Consider the following 20,354-nt stretch of genomic DNA (forward strand, 5'->3'; position numbering starts at 1 on the left):
TTCCTTTATTTTCTTTTTGCACTCATCATCCACCACTTGATCATTCCATTGATAGGTTGAAGTTGGGAGATATAAGTGTAGATTTCATGATAGGACACTTGGAGAGGCAGTAATAAGTTAGACCACCCTAGGATTGAAGTTGGGAGATATAAGTGTAGTCCATCCTAAAGTAACGAAGAGACATAGATAAGTGGTAATCCCATCCCTAGGATTGAAGTTTGGAGATTGATAAGTGTAGAGATAGGACTTGGAGAGGTAGAAATAAGCTAAATTTCATCGATAAAAAGAATGTTGGAGATTGATAAGTGTAGTCCATATCATTTAGTGTTTAGGATGGTAGATGTTAGTGCAAGCAAGAACCCAAAGGGAATGAATACCAAAAAAGATAAGGAAGACATGAGGCTTAAGACTACCTTCTCGAAAGTGAGGCGAATAAGTGATACCAATATCGGCGCGATAAACATGGTACAATTGAAGGATAGATTGAAGGAAGGACAATCCCCCATGGCAAAGAAGATCTACAAAGGCGGAATTGTACACGCGACGGCTTTCCCTCCTACCTTGCCTTGTTCGAAATTGGTAATGGAATGTGCTTTCCAGTTTGATATTGTTACTAAGTCCATAATTTTTGATGAAGGGAAGAGTGTTAGCCAACATCGGCAGACAAGTGGTCGAAGAAGTATTTAATATTCCCCAGTATAAAAGCATGACAATGGTAATGATGGATTAGACGGCTAAGTTATTTCAGGATAATCAGGAGGCTAATTTCATTCATCTAAAGCAGAATTGGTTGCACGACGGCAAGAAGGGAGTCACAAGGTCATCAATGCTTACCAAGTCCGATTTCAAATCAGAGTATGACAACCTTATCATGCTTCTTAGCCAAATAATGGGCGTAGCTCAAGGTATGCAATTCAAGAACTAGATGTACCACTTTATTGATGAAATTGAAAATGGAAAGATAAATTTTGATTGGGCTAGAATTATACGTGAAAATTTAGAGTTGCAACTTAGGACAGTGCAAAATCAAAAACAATTCTATATGGGGTCATATCTTTTCTATCTGATTGCGAGACTATATGAAAATCCTAGACTTAAGGCCTTAGGAGTGATTGGCAATGGGCCGGGGCAATGTTTGGTGCATGAATGCTATCCACAACTTCATTTGCACAGCACCAAAGATTATAAGATGTTTTATGACACCTTTGCCATGAAGACGGTAAGGATATTACAAGGGACACCTGCTAAGAGGCTCTCATTGGAAGTGGAAGCAAAAGTTAGGAAGTATGGGAGTTGGTTCATTCAAGTTCCACAATTCACATATATTAGAGTAGCAGGAAGTACAGTTTGTCCCAAGAGACTTCCAAGGTACCCACTTGACAAGGTAGTTTTGATGGAGTTGGCTAAGCAACTTGAGCATTATCAGGGTGACGTGACTCGCGGTGAGTCACATGAGTCAGGCGAGTCAGCGAGCCGCATTGACCTCGCCGAGTCACAATGACTCGTGACTCGCGAGCGGCGAGTCATGAGGAGTGACTCGCGTGACCCGACCTGCTTGATTCAGCCACGACAGGCATGGAACCGGGCCTTGAAAATATAATTTTTTACATGTTTTCTTTTTACATATCTCACTCATATAACCCTAAAAGAGCTCCCATAGCAGTCTATAGTGAAAAGAAGAAAGAGAGAGAGAGGTGAAAGAGAAATAGAGGTTTCTTGTTTTGCAACCAGCTGAAAGGAGGAGGGGAAAAGCTTGCATTTGTGACATTGGAGCTTGCATTTAGATCATCAAGGAGTTTATAGGAGCTCTTCTCAACACTTCCCAAAGCATTTGAAAGAGGTAAGACTTGATTGTTTAGATTTTGATATTTTTTTGTCTATGCTTATGGGTTTTTTGCATGAATTTTTTTTGTTTGTTTATGAGTTTTTTTTTTACTTTAGATCTTCATAAAATGCAATGCTGAAATGGTAATATTTGGTCTAAAATGTTTTATTGCAGCAACCTTTACATTGTTCCTTAATTAAGTCATAATGGCTTTTGGAGGTAAAAAAACCCAAGCTCTCTAAAGGCAACAAAAAAGATGAGTGTTGAAAGTTCACCATAGAATTTCCGGGTAGAGAGAGAACTCAAACAAAATGCCTATTTTGCAAAACCATTAATAGTGGGGGGATAAATAGATTAAAATACCATATTGCTGGCTTACGTGGTCATGATATTGAGCCTTGTGGAGCTGCATCTGTTGAGGCTCAACGTTTTTGTTATGTAGCCTTGGAAAAATATGAACAAGAAAAAGAATTAAAAAAAAAACAATTAGAAGAGTTAGCTTTGATTGGTTCTAGTTCCCTTCCACGTTCATCTGCAAATGTTTCTGAGTCAGTAGGCTGTGTTGGAGAAGGTTCTTCCTGTCCCCCCTATCGTCCTAGTGCTTCTGTTGCTCGTGCTTCTTCTACATCTATTCCTTGCACTTTTAGTGATGCTACTGCTGCTGCCCCTTCTAGTAGTGCTGCTCTTCTTCGTCCTAGAGTCAAAAAATCTAGTAAGTTGGACAACTTTTTTGTACCGCGTACCACTCCTGGTGCACAACCCTCACTTGAGAGTATGGGCTGGAATAGGTAGATACATGAAGCTGGAGTAAGAGCAATTTGCAAGTTTTGGTTTTTCTGCGACATTCCATTTATAGCAGCCAGGTACTTCAAATTTTCAACTTCATTTATATTTGATTGTTTTACGTTTTAAGTTTAAAAATTTATATTCAATTTTATACTTTTAACTTGATGTTGAAAATTTGAAATATGCTAATTAAAATGTTTTTATAAATGTAATAGGACTCTTTATTGGCAGGGGATGATTGATGCAGTTTCCATCTGTGGTGCGGGGTTCAAAGCCCCCAGTGAAGATGAGTTGAGTGGCCCCCTCTTGCTAGATATGGTTGAGGAGATGAAACTTGAGTTGGAGGACCACAAAAAGATTTGGAGCCAAAAGGGGTGTACCATCATGACAGATGGATGGACAGATAGGAGGTCCAGAACCCTCCTAAATTTTCTTGTTTCTAGCGGAGGTAATTCATCATGCTCTACTTCTTGAAGTCTAAAATTTAATGTATACTATTATTGAATAACGAAAATTTTGTTTTATTGAGTATTGATTCTTGATTCTTAAATGATAATTATTTTGTTTAATTTTCACTTTCAGGATCCACCATGTTTTTGAGGTCCATAGATGCTTCCTCATGTGTGAAAAATGCAAAATTCTTATGTGAAACTATTGAGGAGGGCATAAGGGAGGTGGGGGAAGACAATGTTGTCCAAGTGGTGTTAGATAATGCAGCTAATTATGTTGCTGCAGGTAAAATTTGAACTTCTAACTTTCTAAGTTCTACTTCTAAAAAAATTTTCTTAGTTTTTCATTAAATTTTGAAAATTAAAAGTTTTTTAATACATCAAAAATTTTCATTGTTTACTAGCTAATTTAAAATTGCTGCAGGAAAACTATTGATGGAGAGACACCCAAAAATCTTTTGGACTTCATGTGCGGCCCATTGCATCGACCTCATGTTAGAGGATATTGGCAAGCTTGTATGGGTGAAATCATGTGTTACCAAGGCAAAAAATCTTTGTAAGTTCATCTATAATCATGCCTTGGTCCTCAGCACTATGAGGAAATACACGAAGGGAAAGGAGTTGGCTCGTCCTGGTATCACAAGATTTGCCTCTAACTTTATCACACTAAAATCCTTGCTGAGTTCAAGGTTAGAGTTGAAGTGCATGTTTGTTGGTCCAGAATGGAGTTCCTCCTCCTTTGTGAGCAGCCCTGCAGGGATAGATGCAACAAAATGCATTTATGATGATGATGATTTTTGGGAGCCATGTTCGAAGATTGTGGAGGTAATTTAAAATTTAAAATTTAAATTTTAAAAGCTTAAGTCTTAAAATTTTATAAATTAATTTGTCTCATACATATTTTTGTTTTATTTTCATTGTGCAACTTTGCAAAGTTTCATCATTCACTAAATTGTTTTTTTGTTTAATTGTTTTGTAGATCACCGAGCCCTTTGTAGCCCTCCTACAAGTTGCTGATGGCGAGAAGCCCTCTATGGGCTACATTTATGAGGGCATGGATAGGGTCAAGGAGACTATTAAGGCCAAATATGTAGGAGTTGAGGAAAACTATGGCCCTATTTGGGACATAATTGATAGGAGATGGCAAAATCAGCTTCATAAGCCCATCCACGTAGTAGCCTATTACCTCAATCCGGCATACCATTTTCTTGATGAGTTCAAGGCAGATGAGGAGGTTCTTAGTGGCCTATACACAGTGGTATCGAAGATGTCCCCTAATCCCATAGATATATTGCTTGAGATGGATGCCTATAATAATGCATCAGGGCCCATTTTTTCAAGTCAAATTTGCAAAGAAGGTCGTACAAAATTGCAGCCAGGTAAAGATTGCAGCTTAAGCCTTATACAATCTAGTTTATAAATTTCTAGCTTTAAACTTAAAGTTCAAATTTTGAAATGAGACTAATATTTTTTTGTTTTCCTTTTTTCAAAATTCAGATAGATGGTGGCAAATGTTTGGGCCTTCAACCAAAAACCTTCAGCAAATCGCCATCCGCATTTTGAGCCAGCCAACTAGCGCTTCTGGATGTGAGCGCAACTGGAGCATGTTCGAGCACATCCACTCGAAGAGGCGTAACAGGTTGTCTGTGCAGAAAATGAATAGTCTAGTCTTTGTGCACTACAACCTGCGCATTAGGATCAGGGAGATTTTGGATAGTGACACCTCTCCGATTACTCTAGAGGAGGTTGATCCAGAGTCTGATTGGATCACTGAGGCTACTGATCTTGTCTTTGATGATGAGGACCTACAGTGGCTTGACCAGGTAGATAGAGAGGGCCAGGCTGAGGCTGTGGCTATGGCAGCAAAGGACCAGAGAGCTCCAGTTGTTCCTAGTGGCAGCTCACAGACATTGGTAGAGCCAGAGGCAAAGAGTACAGTTGATCCTAGAGGCACCTCACGAGTTGATGCTATGGCTACTGAGACATCCAAGACCTACCTTAGACGCCTTACTAAGAGGCATTTTGTAGATTATACTGAGTCTGAGCTTGAGGTTGAGGCTGAGGTTGGGGATGAGGATGAGGATGACGATGATGATGAGGATGAGATGAGGATGAGGATGATGATGAGGACTCCGACTAGGAGCCATAGCTGTAGACTTATAGTCTTGTTTTAACTTTTTGTTTAACAGTTTAACAGTAACTTAATATATGATCAGCATTTGGAACATTTGAATTTGATGATGACTATTGAATCTTGATGTGTTGGATTTCATAATGCATAAATGATAATACATATACATTTTGATGGTTTGCATGGATTCATCTTAGTTTGACTTTAATTACTAGTAATATAGTATTTACTTTTAGCAATTTACCTTTGTAAGTTTGTAACTTTGTAGTTTGTAGTATTGTACATATGTAATCGATGTTTGACCTTTAAGTTTTAAGTTTTTAACTTTAAATATGTGGCATGTGCATTATGATCAAATTATCTTCTATTTAATGATGTTATTGTGTCTTTACGCTTTATTCAATAATGGGTGCATGGAATGTTCTTTAAATCCTAAAAAATCTCAAAATTTCGAGGTTTTTTCACTTTGCCGAGTTACTGCCGAGTCACCGTCGAGCCGGGTCACGAGTTAGAGCCGGGTCACGAGTCAAGTTACCCTTGCCGAGTCCGAGTCTCGTTACACTGAGCATTATGACAAGATAATGAAACTTAAAGGTGAGACAAGGATTACCTTCTAATTTGGAATAAGCAATGATCCTTGCCCCAATCCTATTGCCTTTGCAGCTACGGAGAAAGAGTTTGAATGATATCCTCTAGAATGGTATAGAGCAAGACAAGGATTCGATCCTAATAGTCTTATCAAGGCATCTCACGAAAATGCATTCAAACATATTCCTACTATAGAAGATTTTTGGGCCAATGCACATGATGACTTTAATGTAAGGAAGCTAGCTTTCTCAAGGATGTCAGTGAGCATGATGAGAGCAATCAGATGGAGAGGCCTTGATATTCCCGATCAATTGGAAGATGATGAAAATGTGCTAAGGGAAGATTATGATACAATGGATGGAACGGAGTTGAGTCCAGTGGATTGGGATGATCATCAAGATCCTTCTTTAGAGGTAGTTACAAGGACAATTGATCTATGCACCGAGTCGTGGTACAATGAGAAGTTAAGGCAATTACAAAGTCGGAAGGTATGCCTTACTTATGAGAAGATGAAACCAGAGGAAGGTCCAACAGAGTCAGTCGGACAGAAAGGTGAAGGCAGTAGCCAACAACAAAGAGTAGTTAAGAGCAAGAAGAGAAGTTTGGAAGTTGAGAAAAGTAAAGAATATTAAGAACCTCCAACAAAGAGATGAAATGCAACACCGTCAAGGGAGAGCATAATTGAGGCTACAGGCCAAGAGGATAATACAAGTGGACAAGGGGTTGTGGTAGAGGTGAGCTCTGATTCGGAATCAAGTGGTTACAGTGACAATACTGAATACTCTCCTCTCTCAGAGAACCAACATGAAGATGATGTGACAGTCACTAGTGTAGAAGAGGACAGGCCAATTGATATTGAGGAAATAAGCCAGGCGCCCAAGGCTGTTGGTGACGCTTTGCTAGTCAAAATTGAATCCAGATTTGGGGAGATGCACTGCACCGCTATGGTTAAGGCAAATGCTTATGCCAAGAGGCAAGCTGGTGACTGCCTGAACAATTGAAGATATTCAAGGGTTAGTGGAAAAGGGTGATAGTGAGAAACAGAGAAATTGCAAAAACGGTGGTGAAAGTAATCAAAAGCAATGATGAGGGTCACCAAAACATTCAGATTGCTATACCAAAGGTTAGCAAGGCAGTGGATGAGGTTGTAGCTCAGGAGTATGAGATAGTTGAGCATAACTTGGGAAGAATCACGGAAGACATGGAATGTGAGGAGATCCAGGAAGGCATGGTTTCAATTAAAGAAAGGTTGAGGAAAGCAAAGTGAGAGGATTGTAAAGTTGGAGGCCGAAAAGAAGTATTGGAGAGATTGCTAGCCTATCCAACAGCAGCATCAGGTAGCTCTTCCACAAGACAGCAGGAGCAATATAGAAGAGATATTGGCTCAGCTGTACGAAGTCAAGGATTGGATCCATGATATAATTCAAGATGGGCGAAATTTCTTACCTTCCTTTATCTCGACATTCAAGTCATTGGTGGCTATTAGCATTTGAAGGGGAGTGGAAGGATTTCCTTCGAGTCAAGGACTTGGCCATTCCCAAGCTACATGCATTGATCGAGCTACTAGAGAGATATTTGGAGAGAGCCAAGTTGGTAGATGGAGGAGGAACGAGTATGGTGGAGTCTTGGTTTGTTGCTTTGACCATCAGATTGAGGATACTTGAAGAGATATGGAATGAGATGCATAGCATAGCCAAGGCGTTGACACTTCCATTTCAACCATGATGAGCGATGTTGGAGTTGCACTTGATTTTGAAGATATCAAAGAGGAGAATGTTGATGAGATAGAATTTGGATTGAGATTGGATGAGTTGGTGAAGGTTTCCATCAAGAAGAAACATTTGGGTACCCTTGCCTCCCTCAAATGCCTTCATCGGATATGTGAAGGAATATGAGAAGGATCATGAGAAGACACTGCAAGTGGCGAGCAACATGATGAAATCAGCTGAGCTTAAAATGAAGCACACACTTTGCCTTCCCATGAAGGAAGTCAACGGCAGGCTAGCCAAGTTCATTGCCTTGGCTAAAACGATGAAAGAAAAGGGGTAGAATTATATTAGAAGATCATTTGATGTAAGCTCAAGTGGTAATTTCTCTTTTCTTTTGGGTAGGATAGGTGTCTGATTCTGATTGGCTACCATTTTGGTGCCTTCTCATTGGTTGCCACTTTTTCTTTTTTTCATTGGTCCATTGATGAGGTGGCATCTTCTCATTGGTCGATGGGGTGGCAACCCTAATTAGGGTTTCTGGGATTTGATTTGGATCATTGATTTTGCCGCTTAATCTCTACTGCTGGTTGTAATTTTGGCCCCTATATAAAAGCCTTTGCTCTCATTTGTAAAGGGTTAAAGAAAATTGTTGCTTAAGATAATACCAAAATTGCCTCTCTTTATTATTGTTGTGACTTGCATGGTGATTAAGAACATTTGGTGTTATTGCATGGTTTCTACTTCCAATAGTTAGGATCAAATTTCATTGAAGTTGTTAAAGTAGATTTCATTTCAAGAAAATTGTTAGGTAAGAGGAAGAATAGATGAATAGATGGATAGTTGCATGGTGATATTAGTGGATGTTTGATAGGGATCTATAAATTAGGCCACTAGCATCCTAGCGGCTGGTTAGGAAGCCTTGCTGTGGTAATCTAGTCTTTTCTCCTTTGAATCATTGCATGTATGGAGATAGAGCCGGTAAACTTTCATCAGATTCGATCCTTGTCCATTTGCTAATCTTTAGTAATAGTAAGGCAGCAAGCAGTATAGTAGTTGGAGTTCATTTAAGAAGAAAGTTAGAAAAGGAGAAGCATCATTGGTAGACATACCCTCCATCATCATCACCATCAACATCATTTGATGCTAGTATACATTGCAAAGCTAGATTTCATCACCATCACATCAAAAGTCCAAGTTATCTTCAAATGAATAACATAAGCCCACCTACGTGATTAACTAACAAATCACATCAATATAATTGAGTTAGTATCCACAGGTGTAAGGAACCTTGGAGTTTTTCTCATGTTCTTCATGAGTATTTACTTTTCAAGAGAGGGATTGAGTGTTTGATATTCCATATCAAATTTTCAATTGCTATATGTTATGTAGTAGTACAAAACTGACATCAACAGGATCCTAATTCAAGATTACATGAGGAAGAAACTAAACCCATTTTGATGTGGCAGGTGAACACTATAAACACCTTTCTTCGTATGAAAGCCTTTGCTCTCAATCGCAAATGGTATGCACTGAAACCTCTAAGGATAGCACCTTGTGATGACAAAGAAGTGAAACAAGGGTTTATGAAGGCCTCAACATAAATGGAGTCAAAAGATTAGGCAAGCCAGCCTAATTTGTGAGCCTTTTATAACCTCTGTGGTCCATCATTTGACAAACTAGAGGCCAGGGTAGATAGAGTGACATTAGCTCAAAAGGATCCTATTGGATGATACGCATGTCATTTGGAATGATACATCGAGTTAATGAAGTTTCCCTTTTGCATCCTTTAACAAGTAATACCATAGTTCAACATATCGTTATTGGCAACTTATACCAAGGGCAAAAAAGAAAAAAAGATATTGGCAAATATCAGAAATAAGTAGGAAACTTATCAGGAACTTAACAAGTTCCTTAAATTCAATTAGAAATGCATTTGTTTTTGTAAAACTCAATAAGGAGATGCATCTAATAAGTTAGTAAATGAGTAAACAAACCAAACAAGCTGATCTAGATACATATAAATGGCAATAGGTAACAAAATCGCATCCTCATGTGAAATGCTGATGGATGGTAGCCGTAGTCTGAACTTCGAGGCAAAACTACTAAAACTTTAAGTAAATACAAGTACTATATCAAAGTAGTCTACCCTTTTCCTCCTCTCCAAACTTGTTTTTGCAGTTCAAAGAATTATGTTTGCCCATTTTTCGGGTCCTCGTTGTGTATATGCGTCCGTAAGCGATAAGTTTCTGATTTATCACAATAAAACATCAAGTTATTGTTGATATTTTGGTAGTTTCTCTGTGATATTTGTAAAGTTTCTGCAAATTCTGATAATAATAATGCTGATAAAGTACTTTCTTTATGTAGCAACTAATCTTCTGATATTCTAGACTCAATATGATCAGTCTAGGAAGGCTTGAATTAAATCTGTAAATTGTTATATATCTCTACAAGAAATTGTTGAAGGTAGATTGGTAGGAGCAGACTTGAGATTGTATTGTGTGTTTTCTATCCACAACCTTACCCCACCTTTATAATAGACCCAAGGGACTTGTCCTTTCACAAACAAACCCCCTTACCTAGGTCAGCCCTGTTTGCAAATGCAACCTTTTAATTCAAATCGGTGTCCAAGAGCAAACTAATGGTTAATAAAACTCACCACATTAGTTAGCTTACAAGATGCATTTAGTCATCTATGCACAATTCTACAAATTCGTGAGCCTTGAATGCAAACTCAGAGTTGCTGAGAATAATCCTTGCTACAATTCGTATGTTCAGATCCTTTAAGGCAGATATATTTATGACAACTGCAGGTCCAGGTTTCTATTCACAAACTTGTGTGATTGGAAAGTTGCTGCTATAAACCCGTGGGAAGAAGAATGCTTGAAGATCAGGCTGTATTGTTATCTGTGTGTCTCCAAACTACATTCTTAACCCGCCTATATATTCTTCTAGAGGGTATGTCCCTCAAGGGACATAACCCTTGGCAAATAACTAATAACTAGTCATCCCTAAGCCGGTGATCATAATGCAAATATTAGTTATGCCTAACTAAGATTAGTCAAAGACAAACTAAGGTATTTTCCTACAGATTGCCGACACCTATAGAGAACATATAAATTGTTTTAAATGCCATTCATTGAGAATATATAACTGGAAGAGTCAGGTATGATCTGCACCATTCGACTTGTGGATTATCTAGGTTAGATTCTTAACACTACCTTTTAACTTGATAATCCTACAGAGAGATATCATATCTAGCAACATCAATACAGATGTTAAGCAAGAATTAATACTCTATATCTGTTTGTCTCTTCTTAGTGTGTAGTATCATAGAACACATGATACATAGTCATATTACTGAACTTGTGATATGACAAATCATTGCTACTAGTGATAAGACACATGTTGTGACTCATAGAAACTGATATTTCTAAATCACAACGAGATCCTAAATTTAAGATCTACTAGAATACAGGATAAACTCGGAAAACTTATAGAATTCTTCTTTTATCCAATTTGTGACCCATGAACATAGCAATGTCAATGTCACAAGATGATCTAAAATTCATCTGGATCTTATAGTAAAATCTACTGTTAAGGACATTATCTAAGAGATCGTCACCTCTCATAATGCCTTTTGCACAAGTATTCATTATTTCAGAGATCGTCACCTCTTCAATAATGATTACACATGGTGGAGCCCATAACAGTCAATACCCTGACAAAATAAAATTTATTATTTTATTAATAATCAAAAGAGTACAAATGAATTACAACTCAACAATACCAAGTCTCTTTCTGAAATGTTCTATTTTTACTCTAGATAGAGGTTTGGTGAGTATATCTGCTATACAAATGTATTCCAATTTTACAGAATTCCTATCTACCATATCTCTTACATAATGGTAAGAAATTTCAATATGCTTGGATCTATCATGGAAAATTGGATTCACCGAGAGCTTGATGGAACTCTGATTATCACAATGAATGATCATTGGTTTCATGGCTTGCCCAAATAATCCCACAAGTAACTTCCTCAGCCATACTGCTTTTCGAGAGGCCATTGCTGCTGCAATGTATTATGCTTCTGTGGAGCTCTGAGCTACTGAAGATTGCTTTCTGCATATCCATGAAATCATAGTTGATCTTAAATTGAAACAACATCCTGAAGTGCTTTTCTTGTCTTTAACACTTCCACCCTAATCTGAATCGGTGAATCCATGTAAGTCTAAATTAACTTTCTCATATTTGAGTCCATACTTAAGAGTGCCTTGTAGGTATCTGATAATGTGTTTAACAACAACTAGGTGAATCTCCTTAGTTTCACACATACACTGACTTAAAGCATGAACAACGTAGCAAATATCAGGTCTTGTATTTACTAGGTACATCAGGGACCCAATCATCTGCTTGTAGAGAGTAGAATCTATTGGAGGTGATTCTGCAGCTGCTTCTTTAAGTGTATGCAAATTGGTCTCCATTGGCGAAGAAATGGACTTGTAGTTCCACATTCTAAATTTCTTCAAGATATCTGAAGTGTACTTCCCTTGATTTAGTATGATACTATCAGCATTCTGTCGTACTTCCAATCCTAGGAAGTAATGGAGAAGACCCAAGTCTTTCATCTTGAATTCTCTGGTTAGATCTTTCTTGCACTAATCTATAAGATGATCATCACCTGTGATTAATAAATCATCAACATACAATATCAATATTACTATACCATCTTTATCTCTTTTATAATATAAGTTTGGATTGGCTTTATTCTTAGAGAATCCTAAGCCAATGAGATATTTATCAATCCTTTCATACCAGGCCTTGGGAGCCTGTTTAAGCCCATAAAGAGCTTTCTTGAGTCTGCAAACAAAGGCGTTAGGATCATGAGTTTCAAATCCTTCTGGTTGCTCCAGATAGACTTCATCTGAAATCTTTCCATTGAGAAATGCTATCTTTACATCCATCTGATGTACCTTCCATCCCTTAGATGTGGCAATTGCTAAGATAGCTCGAACGGTAGTATATCTGGCAATAGGAGCAAAGGTTTATTCATAATCAATCCCTTCCTTTTGAGAAAAACCTCTGGCTACAAATCTGGCTTTATATTTCTCAATACTTCGATCAGCAGCATGCTGTATTTTGAATATCCGTTTGGAAGAAACAACGGATTTTCCTTTTGGCCTTGGAACTATTTCCCAAACATCATTTGTCATAATTGACTGGTATTCTTCTGTCATAGCTTCTATCCAGGCTGGATGTTTAATAGCATTAGAAGGATTGGATAGCTTTGTTTTGGATAAATCATTCATATTTGTTGTATAACCAGAGAATCTTTAAGGTCTTTTACTTTCTCTGACTGATCCTGAAGGTACCACAAAGTCTTGAGCTGCTTCAACTATTTTTATGGCTCAAATTGGTATTTTCTTTGAATTTTCCTCAAGATTCATATTTTCATTTTTGACCTCTTCTAGGTTCTCCCTCTGGGATTCAGATTCACTAATTCTTTCAGAATTTGATAAAGGAGAGGGTTCATTGGAACTTGTGGCTCTTTTGAATGCAAGATCTTCCTCAAAGACTACATCTCTGCTAAGTTCAATAGTTTTTTGTCTAGGTATGAGAATTCTATATGCTTTAGAAGTTTCACTATACCCTACAAAGATCCCCTTCCTCCTAGATGGATCTAATTTGGTTCTCTTTTCCTTTGGAACATGGATGTATACAGGACATCCAAAAATTCTGAGATGACTTATATTGGGTTTTACTTTAGTAAATACTTCTTCAAGGGTCTTATCTTTAAGATAGCAGTAAGGGTTTCTGTTCTGAATATATACAGCAGTACAAGAGGCTTCTGCCCAAAGATAGTATTCTAGATTTTGGTCAAAAATCATAGCCCTAGCAGCTTCTATAATTGTCCTATTCTTCCTTTCAACTACCTCGTTTTGTTCAAGGTTATAAGGAATAGTATACTCCCTCTTGATCCCTGATTCTTTACAAAATCTTTTAAATAAGTCTGAGGTATATTCTCCTCCATTATCTGTTTTAAGGGTTTTGATTTTATGTCCTGAAAAATTTTCAGTTAATGCTTTGAATTCTTTAAATATTTGTAGGATTTCTTTTGATTCCTTGCATTTAAAAAAATAGATCCATGTTTTCCTAGAGAAGTCATCTATGAACAAGATATAATACCAGAATCCTCCAAGAGAGGGGATGGACATAGGTCCACATAAATCTGAATGAATTAACTCAAGTACATCATTTATTTTTCTAGTACTATCATGAAAGGGACTTCTAGTACTTTTACCTAGAGCACACCCTCTACAAATACTAGGGTGATCTTTATTTAATTTAGGTAATCCGGTAACCATCTTTTCCATCGTTGATAAGGTTTTAAAGTTTAGATGCCCTAATCTTTTGTGCCATATTTCATTTGAATCTTTTGCTTCGTGAACTAGGGCTTGAATGGATCTACTGGGTTCTATATTCAATTCATACAAATATCCCTTTCTTTGACCAATTACTTTAGCTTTCTTGATAGAAGAGTTCTTAGCCCAAGTTAATGCTTTGCCATCTACGAATGCAACATTGTGTCCATCATCTTCTAATGTTGTAATTGAGATTAGGTTTCTTTTAATCCCTAGTACATATAGTACATCTTTAAGAAGAAGAGTATTTCCTGTCTTTAGCTTCAAAGTGCAGTTACCAATTCCTTCAATTGAGTGTGCAGAGTTATCACCAATAATAACTTCACTGTTAACTTTCTCTGACAAGGAATCTAGAGTTTCTTTGTATCCCGTTATATGTCTAGAGGATCCACTATCAATTACCCATGCTTTATTTGAGATTTCATTTGATAAAGAGGAATACAAGACACGGTTCTCAGGGTCATAAGTTTCTTCTTCTCTAATAACATTTGTATAATTTGCCTATTGTTTGGAATTTTCTGGACAATTTGATCTATAGTGTCCAAATTTTTCACATTTGAAACACTTTATTTTAGATAGGTCTTTCTTGGGCTTTCCATTCTTTTGATTTCCCTTTTTCTTATTGAAGTGCTTTTTCTTGCCTTTATAAGAGTTGGCATTAAGAACGTGAAGTTCTTCATCTTCCACTTTTGGTTTTCCTCCTTTCTTTAGTTTTCTTGACTCTTCCTGAAGACAATAATTTTTGAGTCTGTTAAAGTCCGGAAGCTGATCTCTAGCACTTACTCCTTGTGCGAATGTTTCCCATGATTCTGGCAATCCATCTATGGCCATGAGCGTTAGTTCGGTGTCATTAATGATGGTTCCTACGCTTGATAATTCGTCTCTAATGCCACCAACTCTTAGGAAATAAGAGTTTATCGATTCTCCTTTCTTTATCTAGATGTGATTCAGTTGTCTTTTTAATACAAGGACCCTAGTTGCATTGTTTACTTCAAATGCATTCCGTAATGCATTCATCATATTGTAGGCAGCTTGGTGTTTTGTAAGCATAGGTACCATATCATTTTTAATTCCATCCAAGATGATTTGAGTGGCTTTTCTATTTCCATTGGTCCATATGGATTTGTGGGGTTCAACTGGTGGTTGTTTAGATGCTCCATCAACAAATTGTCTAACATTGTTTTCTTCAAGAATCATCAAGATTCTGAATTTCCATGCTTCAAAGTGTTCCTTTCCATCGAATCTATCGTCAGGCCTGATTATATATGCCATTGGAAATGGAAGACAACTACTGAATATATAAAAGGTCTGATTACTGAAAAAAATTTGCAAAGCCCTAGGTCTGATAACTTGGCTCTGATACCATGTAATGTTCTGCAAATTCTGAGTCTTGAATCAGACTTATAATTTACTTCTAAGATTGGCTGAGAATGATCTTCTTAATATTATCAATATTAAGTATGTTGTTGAAGGTTTATCTTGAATGTAGATTCAATGTTCTATTTCCAAACTAATAATATATAATATTGCAGACTTATTGATTGCTAGAAGTGAGATGCTTATAGGAGTAGATTGTTGTGAATTGTGTGTCCTCTAATCTGCATCCACAACCGAATATATACCTTGCTAGAGGGTGTGTTCCTTAAGGGACATAACCCTTCACTGGACATTTAATAATAACTCTTCCTAAGTCAGCAATTTCAGGAGACTTAGTTTAGGATTTAACTAACTAAACATTAGTTTAGTCAAACACAAACAAAGACATCCCTAGAAAGTTGCTGGCACCTATAGGATAAGCAAGTATAAATATTAGATGCCAATCTTAAGATATATCAACACTAAGAGAGGTATGGTCTGTACTGTCAGACCTGTAGGATTATATAGCTTAGAATCTTAACACAACTTGCATGTGAGCCCACCAATTGTCATCCAAGACCAATGCCTTGACCTTTTGTGCCCTCTTTGAATTCGAAGACTTCCATTTACCTTACTAGTTAGAAATAACCATTTGGATCAATGCCCCTTACACCTTGACAAGTCTCATAGCAATAGTATACGATGCAAAGCGGTTCTTAGCAACCTAAGCAAGTTAATAACAATATGTCAATAAATATTAAGCAAAGTTATATACAATTTGGTAATTGACAATCAGATAACATATGTTCAAATTAAATTTAGTAATTACAGTTTAACTTCAACAATTGCAATTTGGAGAATGATCTGAATATTGATTGTGGCATGTGATGGTTCGTCACAAACATTTGTATCTCCTCCTCTTGGCATATTTGCTTCACCCAATCTATTTGATGCCAATTTATTGCATGACCAAGTTGAGGGAGTGTACGGTGTAGGGTGTCCAAAAAATCTGGTCATACCAACCCTCAATGAAAGCACTTGGATCCCTACAATTTTTGGCATTGTTGTAATCACATGAACCACATTCTCACTACCACCATCTTTATAGCCTCAATGAGAATTTTGGAAATGTATTCTGAATATTTGACTTCCCCTTTACAGTCAACTGCCTTCAAAAACATTGTTCTTTTCGGGGACACTGCAATCACATTAATCAATGGCTAGTTTTTTGTATGTTTCTATCCATTAGAAATAATAGAAACACTAGAAGTATTCCAAGAATTTCTACTTGGTTGAATAGCTCTCTTTATAGAAGTCTTCTTTTTTTGCAATAGAGTGGTACACACCTTTTCATACCGAAGACTTGTGTAATTGGCTGGTGCTTTATTGACAACTGCCATTATTTCCTTCTAATATGGTGAGCTCACCAAGTTGAAAGGAAGACCATTGGCATAGAGGCAACATGCAATGGCTTGATCACCAAACTCTCTTGCCTCTATTTTAATTGTGGTGTCCAATGGACCTCTTTTGTGGGCGGTAATTTCTACTTCTTCCTCTTCCTCTCTTGCTATAGATACAAGAATAGATGTTTGGAGGATACAATTGGTTAAGTAGGTAATTGCATTTGTTTTCTTTTCAAATGGAGGTTGATAAAATCTTTGTTTTGATCTTTTAACCAATTTATCAATAGCTTCTCATTCTTTTACATATGGAGCTATTTGTGCATTAGACATCTCGTTCCTATCTGTGCCTTTGCACATTGCCATTCCATGGATAGAAGGGCATATAAATGAAGTTTGATCCAAGAATATGAGTTATTGAATGGTTTGCCTTTGTTACTTTGACAATAATTACACTTCCAAAGATATGAGCCACCCCTTGAAAGTTGTGACATTCTTGTGGTATGTATCCATAAAGGAGTTTGTTATATCAATTTTTAAACTGTCAGCTCTTTGCCCTCCCATTGAACTTTGACTACTAGTGGCGTCCATTCTTGCACAAACAATTTAATTTCTCGCTTTAATAAGTAATGAAATATTGTGAGGAATGAGAACATGTGCTCCCAAGACCGGTTGATCATGCTGCACTCTCTGTCATTTTCATTGAAGATTTTATCCATCTTTTTGTCCAATGCTATGAACCTTATTCAGTCAACATCCCTCTTCAAAATTATTGCACACAGAGTTGTTTGACCACAATTTTTCAAGGGAAATAAGCTGAAAATCGCTACGCAGAATTATGATTTTTGGCATGCTATGTGTTTGTTGGCAGCCTCTCCCCAAGAAGATTACTGCTTAACTGCCATGATCACATGACTATTTTATAGTGCATTAAAATAGCACTAGAAAAATACAATGTTAGGTTTTGGAGAGAAGCTCTACCCATTGCTGACTGGGTAATCGATTAGGAAAAGATTGAAAAATTTCAACAAACTGTTTGTGCATTGCTTTGTATCTCTTCTTTTCGATTGCCCAGGTGTCATGCAGGTGTGCATGACAAAAATGTTCATTCTGTGAACAGGGGTAATTTGGCACAATGGACACACAATAGGAGTGTTATAGTAGACTTGCACACTAGGCCTCCTTTGGAGAGTGCAAATGCTGCACCCCCATGGTTTCTTCTTTGGACAAACCTCTACCGAAGAAGCCTTCGTTGGACAAAGCTACCAGATAGGAGCTATGAAGGAAGAAATTATGCTTCAATTGCAAGGGACCGTGGGAGGCTAGGCGCAGATGCCTCAGTAAAGGAAAAATACACTAGATTGAAGTCATATCCGATGATGAGGACGATTAGGAGGATCTACCCACAGAAGACAAGCTTCCCCATGAGGACACCAAAATGGGTAAATTTAACCGTACAGAGAGAATTGCAGCATTGGTACGGCGTGGAGGAAACATCGCCTTAGCTGGGAGCCCGAGATGTACGATATTTCGTGTACAGGAAACCCTTCAAGGGCAAAGGGTAATGGTGATGCTTGATAACGGAGCCACTCTAAACTTCATAAACTCATCTTTAGGGAAACAAAGAGGTCTACCTACTGAGACGTAGCGAATTCCAAGTCAAGGTTGGCAGAGGGACACTTCTGCCCTGTACGCACCCTGTTCCTCAACTGAGTATCACCATGGCTAACCACACTATGACGAAGGATTTCTCTATAGTGGACCTAGATGATATGGAGGTTATTTTGGGCATATAGTGGATGGAGGCACTTGGTGAATATACTCAGAGCTTCAAACAGATGGACTTCACTTTTGTTGTTGATGGGAAGAAGGTTGCTCTCTATGGAATGGCCAATGAGGGACCGAAGGAAGTTTCAGCATAGAAATGGAGGCAATTTTTCGGCATTATGACGTTGCATGGGTTGCACATTGTTTCATTTTGGTAGAACCTATAAAAAGATAACAGACACTCCATTGGGAGGATGATCTTTAAAATATTTTTAGTACCTATGATAAAAATTTTATAGACATTCCTCTTGGCATACCCTCTAATCGTGGCTTTGAACATACCATTGATTTGGAAGCTGGTGCCAAACCAGTTATCACCACGCCATTTATCATCCCAAAAAATTCAAAGATGAGATCGAGAAGATGACTCAGGAGCTGCTCAAGAAAGGATGGATCCATCCCAGCTCTAGCCCTTTTGCATCATCAGTGGTTTTGGTAAAAAAGAAGGATAGGACGATGCGCATGTGTGTGGACTACTGTGCACTAAATAAGAAGACAATAAAAAATAGGTACCCTATTCCAAGGATCGATGAATTGTTGGATGAGCTGCATGGTGCGATTTACTTTTCTAAAATAGATCTTCGTTCCGGATACCATTAGATCCGCATGTAGGAAGAAGACATGGAGAAGACGACTTTTCGTTGTCACTATGGGCATTACGAGTTCTTGGTCATACCATTTGGATTAATGAATGCACCAACTACTTTTTAGTCTTGTATAAATCGCATCTTCAACAAACAATTGTGTAAGTACTTGTTGGTATTCTTTGATGATATCTTTATTTACAACAAAACTTAGGAAGAACAAAAACACTTTAATGAAGTCCTAGGGATCATGAAGGCCCAGTCCTTGTTTGCCAAGCAATCCAAGTGTGAATTTGGAATAACAGAAATATTATACTTAGGGCACGTTGTCAGTAAATATGGAGTACAGGTCCACCAAGAGAAGATTAAAGCTATCTTGGATTGACCCCAACCAAAATCTATGCAGTTACTACCGGAGGTTTGTAAACAGTTTCTCTTAGCTTAGTGCGCCATTAACAGATTTAACTAAGAAAAATTCCTTCTAGTGGAATGAAATAGTGGAACACACTTTTGATAAGTTAAAAGAAGCAATGAGCACTTGTCCGATTCTTGGCTTACCCGATTTCACACAACCATTCATTCTAAAGTGTGATGCATCCGGAGAGGGAATTGATGCGGTACTAATGCAAGATAGACACCCTATAGCCTATGAGAGTTGAAAGCTTACAAAAGCGGAGCGTCTATATTCCATTTATGACAGAGATGTTGGCCATTGTGCATGCACCAACCAAATTTCGACAGTATCTGGTAGGTGCCAAGTTTGTCGTTCATATCGATCATGATAGTTTGAGATATTTTATGGAGCAACGGGATCTAAATGAAAGGCAACAAAAATGGGTGATCTAAATGAAAAGCAACAAAAATGGGTAAGTAAGATTCAGGCTTTTGATTTCGACATTGAATATGTGAAGGGGAAGAACAATGTTATTGCAGATGCCCTGTCAAGAAAACCTACCATCTGTTTACGATCTCAGATCTCAGGTGACTGGAAAGCACAATTATTGGTGGAATATTCCAAAAACACATTTGCATTTAAGCTAATGGACGACGACACTTAGGATGACCAATACAAGGTGGTCAATGACATCATTTACTATAAGGATCAGATATTCTTGGTGCCTGAATCCAAACAGAAGCAGAAAATTTTGAAGGAAATACATATGACACCCTTGGCCGGACACCCAGGGTTTCTCAAAACCTATAGACAACTCAAGGAGAGGTTTTCATGGAAGGGACTTAAAGGAGATGTATTGCAGTATGTACGGGAATGTGCAGTC

At 37.7% G+C, this 20,354-nt stretch overlaps 2 protein-coding genes across 3 annotated transcripts in view; both read left to right on the top strand.

Moving 5' to 3' along the window:
• MLH1 (MUTL-homolog 1) overlaps positions 1 to 20,354 on the top strand; it is a 255,513-nt gene that overhangs the window by 57,426 nt on the left and 177,733 nt on the right. The window lies entirely within an intron of this gene.
• Positions 11 to 5,307, top strand: LOC149530558 (uncharacterized). The gene is made up of 6 exons (XM_089809328.1): positions 11 to 2,688; positions 2,827 to 3,059; positions 3,194 to 3,346; positions 3,485 to 3,885; positions 4,040 to 4,439; positions 4,558 to 5,307. Exons 2-6 carry the CDS (start codon positions 2,846 to 2,848, stop codon positions 5,232 to 5,234), a joined length of 1,845 nt encoding a protein of 614 aa, XP_089665454.1. The 5' UTR covers positions 11 to 2,688; positions 2,827 to 2,845; the 3' UTR covers positions 5,235 to 5,307.

The sequence above is a fragment of the Cupressus sempervirens genome, chromosome 11 (genome assembly GCF_028749045.1).
Source record: "Cupressus sempervirens isolate cs-2001-9-10 chromosome 11, ASM2874904v1, whole genome shotgun sequence".
In the NCBI taxonomy this organism is placed as follows: Eukaryota; Viridiplantae; Streptophyta; class Pinopsida; order Cupressales; family Cupressaceae; genus Cupressus; species Cupressus sempervirens.

Bases quoted from the DNA above. Each gene is read 5' to 3' on its own strand.
- LOC149530558 (XM_089809328.1), top strand. From the start codon at position 2,846: ATGATTGATGCAGTTTCCATCTGTGGTGCGGGGTTCAAAGCCCCCAGT. The intron at 3,060-3,193 runs GTAATTCATCAT...TTTCACTTTCAG, and splicing joins TTTTCTTGTTTCTAGCGGAG to GATCCACCATGTTTTTGAGG. The intron at 4,440-4,557 runs GTAAAGATTGCA...TTCAAAATTCAG, and splicing joins TCGTACAAAATTGCAGCCAG to ATAGATGGTGGCAAATGTTT.